This window comes from Saccostrea echinata, unplaced genomic scaffold (genome assembly GCF_033153115.1).
Source record: "Saccostrea echinata isolate AGI-Se365-2 ecotype Australia unplaced genomic scaffold, CSIRO_AGI_Sech_v1 ptg000024l, whole genome shotgun sequence".
NCBI classification, from domain to species: Eukaryota; Metazoa; Mollusca; class Bivalvia; order Ostreida; family Ostreidae; genus Saccostrea; species Saccostrea echinata.
In genome coordinates this window covers 241,468-259,888 of record NW_026889773.1, presented here as the reverse complement: position 1 = coordinate 259,888, position 18,421 = coordinate 241,468, and the positions used below count along the sequence as shown (strand labels likewise).

The window sequence follows — 18,421 nt, the reverse complement described above, 5'->3', positions numbered from 1 at the left end:
TTTGTTACAAATTTATATCTTTCATCAGTAATTAGTGCGTAAAACTCTTGAATTCGTTCATTTTACAATTCTTGGAGAGTCAAGAAGGTTAAAATCAGTCTTTTCAATTACAATCAGCAGAAAATATGCGTTGACATGGTCACAGAACGTTTGCATTTAATCAATCATTTCTCATGGTTATCTTTATTTCCGGAAAGCATCATGTCATAATGAAGATATCTGAATAAATTATTAAAATTGAAATTATAAAGCATTTCTTTGCTTAGATGGGAAGAACAAAAGCATGTTTGCTTACAAATGTCATAAAGGAGTGTTTTATATTCATTGACAAAATACCCAGAGAGCCAATGGGTATCCTGCAGAACGAGATAAACAAATCCAACTTTGCGTATCATAAACATTGATGTCACTAAAATTGATTTGTTGTTTTTTATCCTGTGTTTACTGGGTGGAGGGATTGTGTGGCTGCCTTATATGTGCCACATGGCATGAAGAGGACTAAGTGAGTTATACCGATCAAGTGCTTCTGTGCTCTTTATTTACAAAGCTACAAACTTTCAGTAAGGAGCGTACTAGGAACGTATACTTAGTAATTACTAGACCGATTGTCTGTATCTATGATACCGGTAATTCAGCATACCAATATCATAATCATAGACGAGTTCAGTCACCAAGGTCTCTTCCATTCCAAAACACATTGCGTATAAAAAAAAAAGGTCAACGTCCCCCAGGATACACGGTCTTATTAACACAGGTAATACAGCACAACTACTGACTACAAAACGATGGAACTTTTATCAGTGACGTATTCCTGTTCGTGCTTTTCTAAATGATATGATCGATTTTCGAAATCCGACAACAACATAATGGATAAGGAGGGTGTAAAACGGCTAATGCTGCATCTAATGCACTGAACAAGATTTAGTGAATGTTCACACGAGAAATAATACCATTCCCATACGGTTTCCTCTCCAAACTATAATCAGTGGAGTTTTCTTTCATTTTGTATAACTTCATGGATTATTTTACTATAGTATTTCATTTCTTGTGAACACAATTTTCATTATTTCATTCAATCTTTGAACCGAATTTTGAAGAAAACTTTTTTTTCCCCCCAAATTTGCAACTTCATGCAAAAAAATAAAAGGATATTTCTGTTTTATTCGTGAATACATGCAAGGTGCCTTGAAATCTTATTTCATTCAGATATCGGATTTACCAACAATATTAATCAATTTTCAGACAATTTTCTACTTGGTTTAAGTTACGATATGAGCCGGGGGAAATTTTACCCAAAAGTGTGTTTTAATGGGCTTAGGTTTGATCACTATCATACAGATTTCTTGTTTCAAGTAGTTGCAATTTCGAGGATTCATCCAATAAGATTATTTTTGGATAAATTATTATATAAAAAGTAGCATTCTGAAAGAAATTCAAAATGCCCTGTCCATCACGTGTTCCCAAATTAAAGCATTTAATATCAATAAAAATATCTTATACGTGCATTACTTGGTACATAAAGAGGTATTCTGATGGTAATACAATGTAATATCAAATGCGTCCCTGTTTGGCTTCATTTTTCACTTGTATTTAATGATCCCTTATTCTCCTTACTTGCTCTTAAAGATGCTGTAAAAGAGGCATTAAAACAAGATTAAAGAAAGGCTTATTGGAATATATGAAGTTATTTTTGTTTAAGTATTGCAGTATGAAAATCCACATGAAAAGATAGACATTTTATTGCTATATCTATTTCGTCTAAATCACAAAAGTTGTCAGTTTATTTTTAAAATCTTGACGCTACGAATATCAGCTCATAATCCTAATTCATTCCTACAATGTCTGCCAAGAGTCTTTAAAACGTTTATTTTGAACTCTTAAGACGGAAGTCCGCTCTAATCATACCTGTAATTTATTAGGTTTTCAGGTGCAATGGCGTCTAGGAGATCTACAAGTGTTGACATCTGGGATTCTTGGATTTCAAGACCACAACTCTGCATATTTTGAGCATTTTGTTTATGAATCACAACATATATTCAATATAAAAATAATGCGAATTATTACGTTTATTTTACAAAACGGGTATTTTGGTAACTACTTCAGGAGGATTTGCAATGTGCACGAATGCAACAAAAAATCAGGTGACATATATACCCTTATTTGTCCATGATATATGTAATAATCAAGATGATATATCGTAATATCCTTTGCCCGTTTGAAAATCTCAGACCTATTTATATTAAAAGAATAAAAGGGAAAAGGTATGACATGGTCTGAAATACAAAGAAAAAATACTCTTTCCTGTGTATCATACTAAAACATTTTTTTTACATATCAATTTAACAGAGTTCAGTGAAAATATTCTCTAGCTAGTCAATCCGGTGTATAATTGAAGGTTGCAAACAAATTCTTCGAACGGAAATCAAAAGACAAGTAAGGAATATGGTTGAAACAATACATGTCTATACTTGAAGTAAATCAAGCATTTCAATCCTTAAACTTTCATTTCCATCAGGTTAAAGTACCTGCTTGCTCGCAAATAAGCACCAATTCAAGGGCTTAAAGGTCTCAGAGAAAATCAGGTATGAAAGAGGGTTAATTTAAAGTTGTCTTTTTTTTTCAGAGCCATACTACTGCTTTTGATTAACAATTTCCATTCTTTACTTCTTTCCTTATACTATAAATGTCATATATTATAAGATTAATTTACGAACATATACCTGTAAGCCTTGAATAAATTCTTGAATTGTCACAGAACCCATCTTCTTCCTGTCTAAGCTGATAAACATATCTCCAAGTTTAATGTCCTTTTCGTGACTATACTGCTTGATTACTTGAAGAATATTTGAAGGAGTTATATCAGCAATATAGACTCCGAACATTTGTTCCTTCGCTGAAAATAAATGTACAAATTAAAATAAAGCATTTTCCCCTGATTTTTTTTTTCAAATAAGAAAAAACAGAAACGCTTTATCATAATTTACAAATATATGAAATATGGAGATAACGAACAGTAATCAATCTTAAAAGTCCATTGAAACAATACAAATCGGGTGGCAGATTAAACACGGACCTCTAAAAGCATCAGAGGTGGGATCAGGTGCCTTAGAGGAGTAAGCATCCTCTGTCGGTCGTCAAAACCGCCTTGTGTGCTCCTTGTCATGATCGGGAAAACGGAAAAATCTGTAGACAATTCAGTTGTAAATAATGGGCTAACAATTAGTATGAAAAACGTCAGTTAACATTCAACTTATTGATAGATTGTATTTGCTGACAAGGTCATTGTATCAACCATAGAACTTGCAAAATGTTAATTTCAAACGAGACTGTTGATATCCTTGTTTCATGAACTTGCTTGTCAATTGCTTGCCTCGTATTAGAAACTGTTTCTACGTAGAGCATTCTCTTGCTTATCAAATCAACTGGTAGACATAAACTCCATATGCAGGTGATAAGGGTATATTGCTACATAAATAAAGGAAGTTGACGATAGGAAAGTTAAAGTCATCACGTTTATCATATCTTTTTTTTGTTTTTAGGATAGCTTTAACGTCTTCTTCTAGTAAAATACCCAAATATGAAACAGATGTTTCAGACTCCGTGGTATCTTTTATTTCAAGTTCAATGGGATATATCGAGTCGACATAGAAGTAGCTATTGTTAATTGATAATACGTCGTCGATATATCTCAATGTCGCGTTGAGGGCCTGGCACATCAAGTGTTTTCTTCTTCTCGTGTAAAAGTTTTTGAAAAAATATTCTTTATATGAATACAAAAATAGGTCTGCTAATAAAGCGACGCAATTGGTATTCATAGAAATTCCGACAGATTGTTGATCTCCAAATACTACACAGATATTGTCAATCAGAAAGTCAAGCATGTATTTAATATGTTTTTAATATCAACTTCGGAGTACTTGTATGTACAATCATTATGTTTTTTAACGAAATAATATTGCAAATGACCAATGACAAGTTAAGTAAATTTACGAGTTCCTTTTTTATTGAAAAAGAAACTGTCTGTCAAAAAGCCTGGACCTTAATTTATCGGAGGGAATGGATGTACTAAGTGTTAAATAGTCGTACGTTTTGATGTTATTGATTTTAGTAAAATTTTGTGATTTCAAATTTTCTAAAAGTTCCTTGGAGTTTTTAAATATCCACATCTGATTTACACCACTTCTCGAATTTTTTGTTGCACAGTACTACTGAAGTTTCTTTTGTAAATAAAGAGCACAGAAGCACTTGATCGGTATAACTAACTTAGTCCTCTTCATGCCATGTGGCGCATATAAGAAGTATACTGAGTTAAAAAAGAGGCTTGGTAGAACATTTACTGACGCCCGGTATGTATCTTTGTTTTGTAAGGATTCTAGTTTAAGAATCCAGTATAGGTATGGTCATTCACATTCAATTTGATTGTTGAGAATATTAAAAATATTTAGAACTGACATATGATTTTGAAAAATTTCCTCCTTAGAAAGGGAGCTATGGGTATACGTTGGATTTCCACTTGCAGGATTAAATACCAGTTTCTCTAAAATACAATTCAAATTATGAGACTTACAAACAAAGCCAATATTGTTACCTGTTTATCAGATGGGACCAGTACATACTGATCGTGTAGTTTATCTAATTCTTTTTTCACTTCTGAATTATTGAACACAGAAGAATAGATGGTTTTCATATTGCCCGGCCCGGCCTCAGTCGCTTAAAGAGGTTAGCTCCTGAGCTTTTGAGCAGATTTTTGTCTTGACCTATATTTCAAAAATTCTGCATAATGGTTTAGTTTTTACAATAAATTTGGATTCTACAATGCCAATTAAACTATATTCAGTTAAAATCCCTTGATTAAATTCCATACCAAAAGCATTACGTGCAGAACTATATTTTGTGGCGGAAGTTTTTTTAGAAGAATTTTTTTTCTCTTTCGAAATATTTAAAGTATTGTTAAGTTTGGATTTCTATTTTTCCATGCAGCCTGCTCAAAAAGTTTTTCTGTGCCGTGAACTGTTTTGTGCTGGTCCTTAAGCTATATATTAAATAAACTATTATGAATTCTATCATTATATTTGACAAATATAGCAAATATATTGTGAAAATCAAGGAAAAAAGATATCCCCAATTTCAGCTTAAAATTAGCATTATTTTAGTAATATCTAAAAATAAACATCACAGACCCCAATTTTAAATTTTATTTTCCGAATATTTAAGATACTTTCAACCATTATTCTTCAATTCATTAAAATGTCATTACTTTCAAATGATTTTTTTGCTTGAATTTTTAATGCCAGAAAAATGACATTTTTTGAGTGCAGAAAGGTCAAATAATTGACCACGCGAAGTAATTTGAAACTTTTTTGTTGTCACAAATTTTAATGTGTCTATTCAAGATGAAATAAGACTGTGTTTGTGCCCATATATTATTTGAATAGAAAAATATTAGAGGAAAAACTTTAAAAATTACTTTTTGTTTTAGACGTAATTACAGTGCAAAAAGATCATAATTAATGCTTCGTAGCAGCAAAAGAAATGCATTGAGCCCCATTTTTTTTGTTTTGATTTTTAAATAAGCTTTGTGTGTAGACTCTAAAAATATACTTGATAAAAAAATTCTCATTACTTTTGATGACAGTATCCAACCTCCTTAATGCGAGATTTCAACATCTATCTGATACTTGTAATGTCTTCTTTTTTTTAATAAAAAGTAACATTTGTTGTCCGTTGGACAAGTGAATATTTTAGTTAATGTCGAGCCCTGGTAAACAATGATTTATCATTAAATTTATTGATAAGAATAGAAATTAATTATTTTAACATGTTTTAAAAACACTCCTGGTTTACAAATTTCTTTCTCATCTCGAAAATTATTTATGTTTTAAACAATAATCATTTACATATTTATAAATACATGCATTTAAATTAATAACTGATAACACACCCTACTCTTTGATGTATTACAAGTTGAACATGCCTTTTCCATGTAAAACCATACGTTTGGTACAGGATTTAATAACTTTTTCTTATGAAATAATTTCATGGAATCTTGTATAATACGGACTGATCAGTTCTACAACCTCGCCATTGGGATTTCTAGTGTTGTCAGCCAATGCTCTCGAAATACAAAAGGCGCCATTGTCTTCCTAATTTCCTGTGCGGTGTAGTCATTAGTCTACTGAAAGCCTATGCATTCATTAGTAACACATGAGAAAATAACCATTGACTATAGTGAGAAATAGATTACTACAGCTTCTCTTGCCAATTGATTGGCTGGTAAATTTCCCACACACACTTTTAATAACCCAGAAACAAGGAACGGCTCACGGCGGTTTTTCTCTCACGGGGATAGAACATTGTGTAAATTAGGGAAGAATGACGGTACAATTTTTTTCCAATTGAAGCTCTTGGAAATAGCTTGCTTCCGAAACCAAATCTATTAACTGCGCTGTTGCATGACTTAGTAGGATGTACATCTACATCTGTCGAACTGTTCATGTATTTGTGGTTTTTATGGATTGCCTTTGCGTTGCAGTTACCTTTTTTGGGTTTGACTTTAATTACGTAATCACTTAGAACAACACCATGTGTAACCTGAAGCTCTTTGGTTTCCTCCAGAACTTGCTTCAATTCTCTGAACTCCTTGTCAACTTCTATGCCCTAGAAATTAAAAAAAAAACAAAACAATCAGATTCTGTATGCATGTAGGTATAGGGAGGAGGTACAAACCTTTAAAAACATGAAAAAATCTCAATATCAAAATAAAGTTACCAATTCTACCTGTATATTATCGTATGTAACAGACTTACCGACAGATCTAACTGCGTAATCACACAGTGCTCGCAGCCCACCCCCTTTAGGATGTCTTTGGCTCCTTCAACCCCAAAAGGATTGTGCCCTATCTAAATAGAGCTGTACATGTATACATGTGTATCGTTAATCAAGCGTCAGAATGCTTTATTTTCTTGACAAATCATGTAAAATTTACGATTTTATTAAACATTTTTTTTTATTCAAAGAAGCACGTATAGTCTGTCATTGCTTGTGTCTTGTGTTGTTTGTTCAAGGATTTTGCTACTAAGAAGCGAAAGAACAAGGGATTAAATCCATGAGCCACTTGTTAAGGAAAATTATAAAATACGGATCTCTGACAATTTTACTTTTAACCTTAATTTAGAACCTAATTTACATAAAAATAACTGTTTGAAGCTGGCAAAGACATTGAAATCTTGTTAGTCAACTAAACACAAGTTGAGTAAACACAAAATTTTGTCTATTTCTTGAACCATAACGTTTTTCTATTGCAAGCTGGAGTCATGGATCATTGTCTATTTCTTGGACATTAACTTATTCTATTGCAAGCTGGAGTCGAGGATCACTGTTTATTTCTTGTCTTGGACTTAAGTCTGTTGCAAGCAGAAGTCAAGAATCAATGTCTGTTTCTTGAACATTAACTTATTCTTTTCGAGCTGGAGTCATGAATCAATGTCTATTTCTTGGACATAAACTTATTCTATTGCAAGCTGGAGTCATGAATCAATGTCTATTTCTTGGACATTAACTTATTCTTTTCGAGCTCGAGTCATGAATCAATGTCTATTTCTTGGACATTAACTTATTCTATTGCAAAGATTAGTTAAGGATCAATGTCTATTTCTTAGACATTAACTTACTAAAAAGTTTCTACTGCAAGCTGGAGTAAAGGGTTACTGTTCGCTCAAAAGGTAATACACATAAAAGAGCCGTCACTTAAGCTGTAATAGACCTGATGGTTCTAGGCATTTCTAAATGACTTTACCTCTCTAATAAACAAATTTATTATTCAGTTAAAAAAAACTTTTTCCCTATCAATGAATATCTTGTATGTTTGTGATCAAAATGACCCTTAAGTATGACAAAGGACAAAGATTACAAGAATGGAACTAATGATTTTTTATTTACATTGTACTACGAACGTTTTTAATAATGTTTAGGTTCAAGATAAGAAGAATTGGAGTATGAAACGTGGTCTATATATTATGTAAAAAAAAAAAAATAATAAAGGGTGTCTTCAACCAGCTGGAATTTATTTCTTTTTAATGAGTATTTGAATATTATTTGTGTCTCTAGTGCTATACTGGTTTATTTTAAAATGTAACGTAATTTTTGGAAGTAAAACAGCTAAATGATAATGAATTAGATTACCCTTAGAGTTCGCAGAGCATCGTTCTGATCAAGCGCCTTGCCGATCGCAGTTGCTCCTGTTTTAGAAATTCGGTTATAGCTTATATCCATCACGTAAAGCGTTATGCTTCTCTTTAAGATCTCTGCTACAGCGAGCGCCCCCTCGTCTCCAAAACCGTTCATGGACAAATTAATCTCTTTCAGTCTGCAATTGCTCTACAAGAAACATAAGTCAAACTCTTAATTTCCTTGCATTTGGTACAACATATAAACTTAGCTTGTTTAGAGGCATGAAAAAGAAGTTGTAGAGAAAGCAGAGTTTATTTCGAATGATTAGTGAAATTAAAAAAAAACCTTCAGAAAGTATTTCTATTTTTTCTCCATTTTGCAATCAAAGTCTTTAGAAAGGCGTTTACCCAGATCCCTTCACAAAGTTTAAGAGTGCTGCCTCGTCTAAAGAAGTTCCAGCTCAAGTCTAATTCTTCTATTGTCTCGTTCTCAGCTGAAATTAAATTAACTTCAGTCATTTATTTTCCGATTTTTTTTTAAAATTTCCTTTGGTATAAAAGAACAGATGTAATAGAAATGTCATTGGGATATCTATCACAATAGGATCCAAGAATGCTTTAAGGAGGGATTTCCTATATTAAAAAAATGAATGAAATTTTCATAGATTCGAGAAGACAATATCACTAAGTGATGGTATCGATTTGATTAAATTTGACCGTTTTATTATAGAAGCAACAAGGTCAGGTCAAGGTCATTATCTTTTTCCTTGACATTGAGAATAGAAAAAAATACTGTTGCCATACAATCATGTGATGCCTACCTTTATTTCAAAAGATTTTTTTTCTTTACCATATAGGGTATATCAGATGATACTACCAAATTGACATAAATAATTTAACTAAAATAGATATATATGCTAATCCGAATTTCCTCTATTTTCCTTAAATTTAAGGGAAAATTGGTTATTATTACATGCTTCGTATATTTAATTTTTTTCTTATTTTCACATACAGTAAAGTAGTCAGATACATGTAAAGATACAAAATGATAGAAAAAAAAAAAGATTTGACCATTTATTTTGATTTTTGCTAAAATCTGTTCTTTGATTGGGCCAAAAGCTAACAAGATTGTAGTTTGTTAGGAAAATCATATTTATTTGATATATCTTAAAACTTTAGTTCATTATTATTAATTTTGGTTACAAATAGAAAATTTCTTTAAGTCTTTTATTGTTTAAAAATTTTAATTACATTCATTGTTTTGTAGTAATTTTGAGAAGCAGAAAAGGAGATATTTTCATACGTCGCCGTTCCGCCAAAAATATAGTCCCTGCTAAACTTTCAAACTCAGTTTACCATTTCTAAAATTCTGCATCATTTTTAAGTTCTAACATTAAATCTGGATTCTACAATGCAAATTAAACTATATTCGATGAAAAAACAGCGATTAAATTCCATTCAAATAGGATTAAGTCAGGGACTATATTTTGTGGCGGAAGGTTTTTTAGAAGAAAATGATCAATTTTTTCCTTTTGAAATATATGCAGTACTGTTAAGTTTAGATTCTTATTTTTCCATGCTGGTTGCAGAGGTGTTTTTTGCTGTGAAATATTTAATTCTCGTTCTGAAATATCTATCAAATTATTTCTTTTGAATTCTTTCATTATATTTTGACAAATATAGTAAATATATTCTGAAAGTCCAGGAAAAAATTGAGCCAATTTTAACATAAAATTAACTCATTTTTAGTAATATCTAAAATTTTACATCATAGACCCCCACTTTTGTTTTTCTTTTCTTAATATATAAGATAACTTTGATCAATCTGCTTAAATTCAGCAAAAGTTTAAGACTTCAAAATAATTTTCTTGCTGGTTAGATTTTTAATGCCAGAAAAATCACATTTTGTGAGTGCAGAAAGGTCAAATAATTGATTATGCGAAGCAATTTGAAACTTTTACTTAGTTACAATTTTAATGTGTCTTTTTTTTAAATAGACTAATAGTTTATTTTGCCCCATGATTTATTTGGATAAAAATATTGGGGGAAAAACGTCGAAGATGTGATTTTTGATTAAGATACAAATTTCAGTGCAAAAAGGTCATATTAAATGTACCGTAGCGCCAAAAGAAGCATATTGACCCCCATTTTTGTTTTGATTTTCAATTAAGCTATGTGTGTAGAAACTAAAAATATACTTGACAAAAAAAGTTTAAGACTTTAAATACCAGGATCCAACCTCGTTAAAGTTGTACAGTTATGAAGATGAAAGAAAAATAGGATCTTTTAAATCCCTTACATCTAAATATACAAGACATATAAGCAAATATATTTCCAAGCTATACATGTATGTTGTTTTTTATTTTTAAAAAAGAATTTTTAAGAATCAAATTCTATAACCATGAACTAGCCCAGATGCCCTTGGTCCTGAATCAACGCACATTCTCGGCTTAAAAGCAATTTTTATTACCTTGGTTCAATTTCTATTGTTTACCCATCACAATGATATACGGCCAGGGTTGTTTTCAAGGGTCATAAAATTGAGACGAAACAGTTCAATACTCGATCATTTGTAAACGTATTAATGACATGTCACAACTGCAGTATGAATGTCAAATGAATCCAGTTCCCTGATTTCACTCTTTATATTGTTACTTCTAAGAATAATTGTTATCATGAGTATTATCACTATAATGCTAATGAAGAAGTAATTGTCTTTTATTCACTATGTTACCTATTGCTTGTCCGAGAACCACAGCAGCATTGTCAGAGAATTCATTATGACTCAAATTCACATATTTAAGTCTGCTGTTCTCCTGAAAATAGTAAAGTTTATTTGATGGTTAGAATCAGAATATGTGTCCCCGAATGATCTAGTGTGCAGGAAAATAATCAATCCATGATTAATACACTTCATTATTCAGTAAATTTTAAAATTTGTTTTTTCCAACAAGACACAATTAAAAGAAACAAGCAAACGCGCGCACACTCAATGTATTTTTTGATAACATAATTTAGTATGGTGTACCCCAGGCAATTTCAACACTGTGCTCCCGCTGATTTATTTTTCTGACCCCCATGGCCATTCACCCATCTGAAATGACCCATAATGTAATGCTTAAACATAAGAATTGTTTTTCTAGCTTTGCGTGCTTTGGTCCATTAAAACTATAGAGGATCTAGCTGGCTTGCAAAAGAATGGTGGTGCATGTTAAGCGTACTTTGGTCCTGAAAAACTATATAGAGGATCTAGCTTGCTTGCAAAAGAATGGTGGTGCATAGAAAGTATTGCGTATATGAGTATTTCACTTACACTAAAAGCTTCGAAAAAGTATCCAGCGTCGCGATCAGAAAACAAATTACCTAGAAAAAGAAACACACACTGAAATGAACCATCCTAATCGCTATTTAGTACCTTACGATTATATGAGGATATAGTTTTAACCTAAGGTGCATAACTCAATATTTAATTTCAATTCTTTTTATATCTTTTATTAAATCATGGTACATAAATTCTCCCAACATACAAAAAAAAAACATATACATACAGGAACATTATACATGCATATATCAAACTCTCAAATAGAATTACATGTGTATAAATTATTATTAATCATGCATACTTTCTATAGAATTCATTTTGTAAACAAAGACAAATTTGCTAAGTTGCTTTTAGTTAAAAATATTTCAATTTAAATCAAATTAAAACAAATAGTTTGCTTCAATAATTGTAAATTATAATTCAAGTTTTTTTTAAAGATCTGAATTTGTATAACGTATACGATCGAGGAGCTGCAGGCCTAGTCTATGATTTACACTAAATATATTGGATAAGTAAGACAACATATATATATACCTACCAGAGAGATTTATCCTTTTCAGAGTTGTATTACTAGTTAGCATGTTACATAAGGCTTTGGCTCCCTTGCTACTGAGTCTGTTCTCTGAGATGTCCTAGGAGAAATTCCACAGATCAACACCGATCTAAGCCTTGTAATTGGCTTCAAATTTAATAATAAACAAGTATTGATGCATTTAAAATAGTTACGCTTTCGTAAGACAGGTGTACGATGTAGCTTGAATATTGCTTTTTCCTGCTTAAAAATATCTATTTCGGCATTAAATAGCCTGACAACAGTATGCTGTTTATCAATAATGTGAGGTAAGGAGATGGCATAGTACTAATGGTCAGGGATTTGATTAAAAACTTTTTCTTAAACAACAAAATGCTAGAAAAAAGAGCGCGCTTGACAAAATTCACGCGTGATTTTTTTTTTTCAGGCGATAAACTTTCCATATTAATTTTTCACTATGATTTTAGATGTTGATTTCCTCCTTTCATTTCTTGTGACTCTTCATTGAAATCTTGCTAGATGGTGGGTGGGTGAACATAAATTTATGTTGATATACGAAAAAATTCCAGTGACTTAGGTACATTTAATGGTCATTAATACATATAATATACAAACCAGATCTGTAATGTAACAGTTTTCTTTTAACATTCTGGCAATACTTTCGCCACCTTCTCCCTCCAGCCAATTATCCTGTAGGTCTAGCTTTACCACTGTTGTATTGTTCTGTTAGAAATGAGAAAAAATCACTCATATTTTTGGCATTATTATACATGTATGCGGAGCTATAACCTTCCTTTAAAAAAATTATTAATCTGTCGTCTATCTAAGTTTAAGCACATAATTATATATGTATATAAGTGTATAGTAAAGTACATGTACATGTATATCCTCAGAAATTTTTGTCCAATTTTATTGCCTCCGACACATAAAAAAAACAGTTACGCCCTGTTTTAAATTCATTTCACTTGCCCATTTCTTACAGTCAATAACCGAAAATATTACCGAACCGCAAATTTCTTTCAATATGGTATCTTTTTTCCGAAGATTCTGTCATCAATTTTTACCACAGAAGACATGAATGTAGGAATTTTTTAAATGACACAGTACTGAAATTGAATTCTGTATTTCTTACGCAAGCCCATTAATTCAATATAACAAATTGTCGAATTTTTTAAAACGAATTTAATTCGTGATAACAATTTTTTGAATTGGTTATAACGAATTAAATTCGTTTTATCCGTTAGGCCCCTATGACGACTTCAAAATTTTGTTATTACAGATTAAATTCGTTTAAACGAATTCTAAAATTTATCATTAAGAATTAAACGAATTCTAAAATTTGTTAAAACGAATTTAATTCCTTATAACAAATATTAGATTTCGTTTTTTAACAAAGAATGAATCTTCATAACACTGCTTTCTCGCCCCTTTTAAATGCAGAATTTTACTATAACATTGTCATATTATAGCTAAAATCTTCAAGCATAGTCTGTATAGATACTCATAAAAGATTTTTTGGGAGAGAGACTTTCAATACATACATGATATTGATTAAATAAAATCGTATACTTCACTGTAAAATCCCGGCTAAGCCATTACAGCTTTGTAGGTCATTGTATTAATTGAATGAGAAGGCGGAGCGTCTATCAAGCGTGCGATTAGTGTGAATACATTAGTGTGTGTTCGAGATGTACTAAGTTTTATGAATAACTGACACGTAAAAACCCTCTTATTTCGTGCTAGAGACCGAGAAAATATAAGCATAGATTCTTAATTAAATTATCTGGCAGGCTTTTTTTCTGCTTAACTTACGAGTTATATTTGATTTACTAAAAATTCGTTAAAATTATTTTTTTATACATTAAATACATAATGGAATCTGTAAACAGCGCGTATAACGCAGGATACACTATTTTTCATACGTTAAAAAAATTAATCCGTTTAAGCTTATTACATTTATGTGTATAATTAGAATTTATTTCAGAGCATATATATAATTTTTAAATCCGAGTGCTACAACAAAAACACGTAGGCTGTTGAATTATGATAAAAACTACACTGTGTGTACAAAAAATAAATCGTTAAGAAAATGAAAATTAAAAGGTCAGTTGAACGTCAGTATCATCGCTGGTGGATAACGAAATATCAGTGTCAGTGTACTTTGTACAGTCCAGATTGCATCGCTTTGAACAAAATCCTGTTTATTCATGCCAGACATCATTTAGGAATTCATAATTGTTGAAATCCACTCGTATACTTTTTGATTTTAACAAACTCTCTCTCCGTAGTAAGATAAATGATAATTCACTTTAAGATATTTTTAACACCCCTTTTCATTCGATTGATTTTTTTTCACTAAATAAGTTGATCGGACATGTGAAAGGACCATACAAGTGCATTTTCTTGCTTTTAAACATTATGCTCTAAAAATACCTGCGAACATGGAATTTTTTACATGATCTAAAAAACAAAATGTTTGTGAGATTTTGTGCCGATGTAAAAAGTTTTAGCATTTGCAGAGTCGTCAGAAGAAACCTGAAGCTTCCCTCTATTCAAATTAGGGGTGCATTTTGTGCAAATGTATTCATCCAGTGACTTTTTATCTGATATACAGGTCTTTTTAGCGCTCCGTATTTCAATTTCTTTCCCTCAAGGTTTCTTCAATTGGAAGTATGCATTTGTGCACTTGTAACAAACAGTTTATTTTCTAACGATATGATGAACTAGTGTTTTTCAAATAACGGTCTATAAAATTAATGACAGTTTTAATTGGAAATTTTTTTTATCTATCTTTCAAGAGTCAATGAACGTAGCGCTGATGTATATTTAGGAACAAAGGCAAATGTAATATATATATATATATATATATATATATATATATATATATATATATATATATATATATATATATATATATATATATATATATATATATATATATATATACCCACAGTAACTTAAATTTTATAATTCTGTATTTATGAGACACAGGCAGTAAGTGCAAGCTATATGCTGCAGGCCTACAATATAAAATGATAGATACCGAAAATAAAATCAAACAAAATCGACTGATATAGCGTTTAATAACAAGTAAATCAAAAATCTTAACACATCTTAAATCAAAAAGAAGTTTTATCCCAGAATTTTAATTATCCATTTGAAAATGATTTGATCATCAATAGCTCGCAGACACCCGTACACGATGTCGCATAGGTGTGGTCAAAGCGCGAAAGTGAATAGATTTGAGTCACGTGTTCAGTGCTTTGTTTTTCATGAGGTCATATGCGGGTTGAAATTTGTAAACAAGGTGCCTTTACTATGGAGACAAGTACCCGTGATTTTGCACCTTTTTGGAAAATAATAAATGAGCGCAAGACTGTTTCAATTTCATTCATGAATGTAAATGACTAGTTTAACTCTTTACATTGACCGTATTTACGACAACTTGAAACATCCCTGCGCTCCTATAAAAAATTGGCTTGGAAAATGGGTGTGAGGCCTAAAGTCTATGAGAAATTGATGTAAACAACGTACCCCTGCTATAATAATCAAATAAATACCTAATTACAGTGCAAGGAAGTAAAAATTGAAATTGAAAATAATAAACTACAATGTTTGATGGAAAGATTGAGGCAAAAATATGTAGGAAATCTTTAATTTAATTATCAGGGGGCCAGATTTGGACGTTTAAACGATTCATTCTTTGACAATTCGTTATATCGAATTCAAAAATTTTTTTTGATAGGTCCTAAATGGGCTTCCGTATAAATGTGCTTCCGTTCAATAAAATAGAAAATATTTCCAGAGGTATATTTCTCACAGTGCACAGAACAAATGGTAAAAAAATGTGAAATTAATTCTTTCATATTTTAACGTTAAAATTACCATCAGAAAAGGGTTTATTTTAATATAGTTCAAACCTATTGAGTTCTTTCTCTTTTTGTATCTTTCTTATGGACTTACAATCACCGCGCAAAAATGTTTTGAATTTCAATAGACAACTGTCACGTAGTAAAGAATTTACCGGGTAGTAGTAAATATAAAATTGTTCGAACTTAACAGGACACCTGTAATTTTTTTTTTCTAACTGTCACCTGGTTAATTTACATCACACAACCGAAGAAAAACTGAAGAAAAGGTCATGAACAGAATATTCAATGTTTTATAGTTGGATCATGAATAGGAAAGGATATTTTTATATATATATATATATATATATATATATATATATATATATATATATATATATATATATATATATATATATATATATATATATATATATATATATTTACACGACCACGGAGCATTTTGTTAAACCACCGCGGAATTATATTAAATATGTGCATACCATGAGGGGGTATGAGATTGCTTTGCCCCCCAGACTTCCTATTCCATGGTGTCTTAGTGATAAAGTACTGTCTTGCATATGTCGGAGGAAATAAGAGGAGGGAACCACGCCCAGAGTTCTACACACAGAGAGGTACTGATTACGACCCGTCACATCAAACTCCTCTTTTTCCTCTGAAATCAAATAATCAAACACAAAATAGGGTCAAACTAAAAACTTAACTCTCTCACGTTTTTGTTTTATACATGTAAATGAGTAAATTCCGTATTTTTTTTTTTCTATTTAAAACCAATCAAAATTATCTCGGCACAAATATTAGGTCCACTGCCGACTGCAAAATTAAGATATATTTATTAAAGTTAGATCTCCTCCACCAGATAAAAAAACAAAATAAATAAATTAATTAATTAATGGAAGAAGAAAATATTTTAATAATATGTAATTAGCTATTGCCAAATCACTTTTACGCCTGACAGGAGTATTTTGCAGGTCAGTATATGAGTTATTTTTCCTATACCTTCTAACTCCAGATCAGTGTCTTGGTCCTCTCCTGTATCCTGGTTTTTCTGTCGTGGAGATCCAGACTTAATTTTCTCACTTATTTCACTGAAAAAGACACGTCTACAAATCTGTAAGCTTCATCATGATATTACATGTTACACTGTTTGACAGATGTCTTGCCATCTACGTGTAATGAATTAATTAATTCTATTATTACAGTAGTTCTGTGTCATGGTCTAAAATTTTACTTACTTTCATCACTTGAGATCAGCGAGAAGATTTGAAAAATAGAAGAGAATAAAATGATTTTTTTAAAAAATAATCTTAATTACGACATGCATTTCAATATACATGTATTATGCAATATTTAAAAAAAAATCTTTGACTTGTACAGAGATCTATGTACCAAGAGAGAATTCGTAAAATATAGTTTTTGGTTAATAGGAAGAATAATTCAATTTTTAACTCAATCATCCAACAAATGTTTTGGGAAGCGAGGGTAGGGGATCCTGAGTAAATGTACACTTGTATCTGTGAGCTTCGTATAAGCAAAGTTATGGATTGAACCACTATAAAAGAAATGTTGATAATATTAATCCATATGAAGAGAAACTTTGCTAAATTTTGAAGTACATGTAGGCGTACAGTTGTATGTTATTTATTAATTTGCACGATGAAAGTTTTCCACGAATGCATTTTTCATGATGCCATAAAACGATAACACATTGCAAAATCTAGAAAATATGACATTTCTTGGAATAGATATTAGAAAGTAATAATAAGTATGGAAATTTATCACACACGGTTTACCCTGAAGGATCAATAACTCAAATAATATTTACCCCGGTAGGGGCTAGTTATGTGCGTCCTTCCAAAGTGCATCTGTTGAATTTTACATAATTGCACGTATTCCGAGAGCTCGTCAAATTTTTTTGTGCCCCCCCCCCACCCCATTGAAAATCGTTGCTACAGGCCTGGGTCGGCCTGGTGCAATTTGTGTGCTTTTTGGGGCATTCATTATATAGGTGGGACAAGCATTATTTTTTTACTCAAACAATGCAAGCTAAAAAGGACATTCATATTTTTCCCCTGTAAAATTGTAACAAAAATCAATAAAAAGGTTTAACAAAAATCAATTACAATACAAAGACCACAGAAGCCCGCGGACCCCCCCCCCCTTTTATTACTTTTTTTTTCATTACCTGTCTGGAGTAGACGCAATCTCTATACTCTCTTCTTCGATAACAGTCATCCCTATTTCCGTTGACGACATTATCGCTGTGCTCGATATGATACGTCATCAGTGCAATATGACGTTTGACGTCAAATGACGTCACAGTAACGTCCCTATTGAAAGCATTTTGTGAAAATACTAAAAAGAAAGGGGAAACAAGATGTGTTTGAGAAACACTATGCCCCTGATGGTAACACAATTCTGGAGTGGGACGTAGACTACAGTGCAAATAGTTATGGCCAATGTTAAAGTTTTTCAAATGTAGGTCAAAGGTCACAGTTGAGGTCACATGATCAAAAATTTCTGTACCAAT

The 18,421-nt window shown here is 31.4% G+C and overlaps 1 protein-coding gene across 1 annotated transcript; it reads right to left on the bottom strand.

The window, feature by feature from the left end:
• Window positions 1-1,446: 1,446 nt before the first annotated feature.
• On the bottom strand, window positions 1,447-18,160 carry LOC133191774 (leucine-rich repeat-containing protein 74A-like). The gene is made up of 14 exons (XM_061327511.1): window positions 18,077-18,160; window positions 16,891-16,979; window positions 16,374-16,546; window positions 12,638-12,745; window positions 12,029-12,122; window positions 11,482-11,531; window positions 10,903-10,984; window positions 8,577-8,662; window positions 8,182-8,376; window positions 6,807-6,899; window positions 6,537-6,657; window positions 2,721-2,893; window positions 1,906-1,994; window positions 1,447-1,629 (listed from the first exon to the last, which is right to left on the bottom strand). The coding sequence occupies exons 1-14, from the start codon at window positions 18,145-18,147 to the stop codon at window positions 1,611-1,613; spliced, it is 1,443 nt and encodes a 480-aa protein (XP_061183495.1). The 5' UTR covers window positions 18,148-18,160; the 3' UTR covers window positions 1,447-1,610.
• Between the last annotated feature and the right edge of the window lie 261 nt (window positions 18,161-18,421).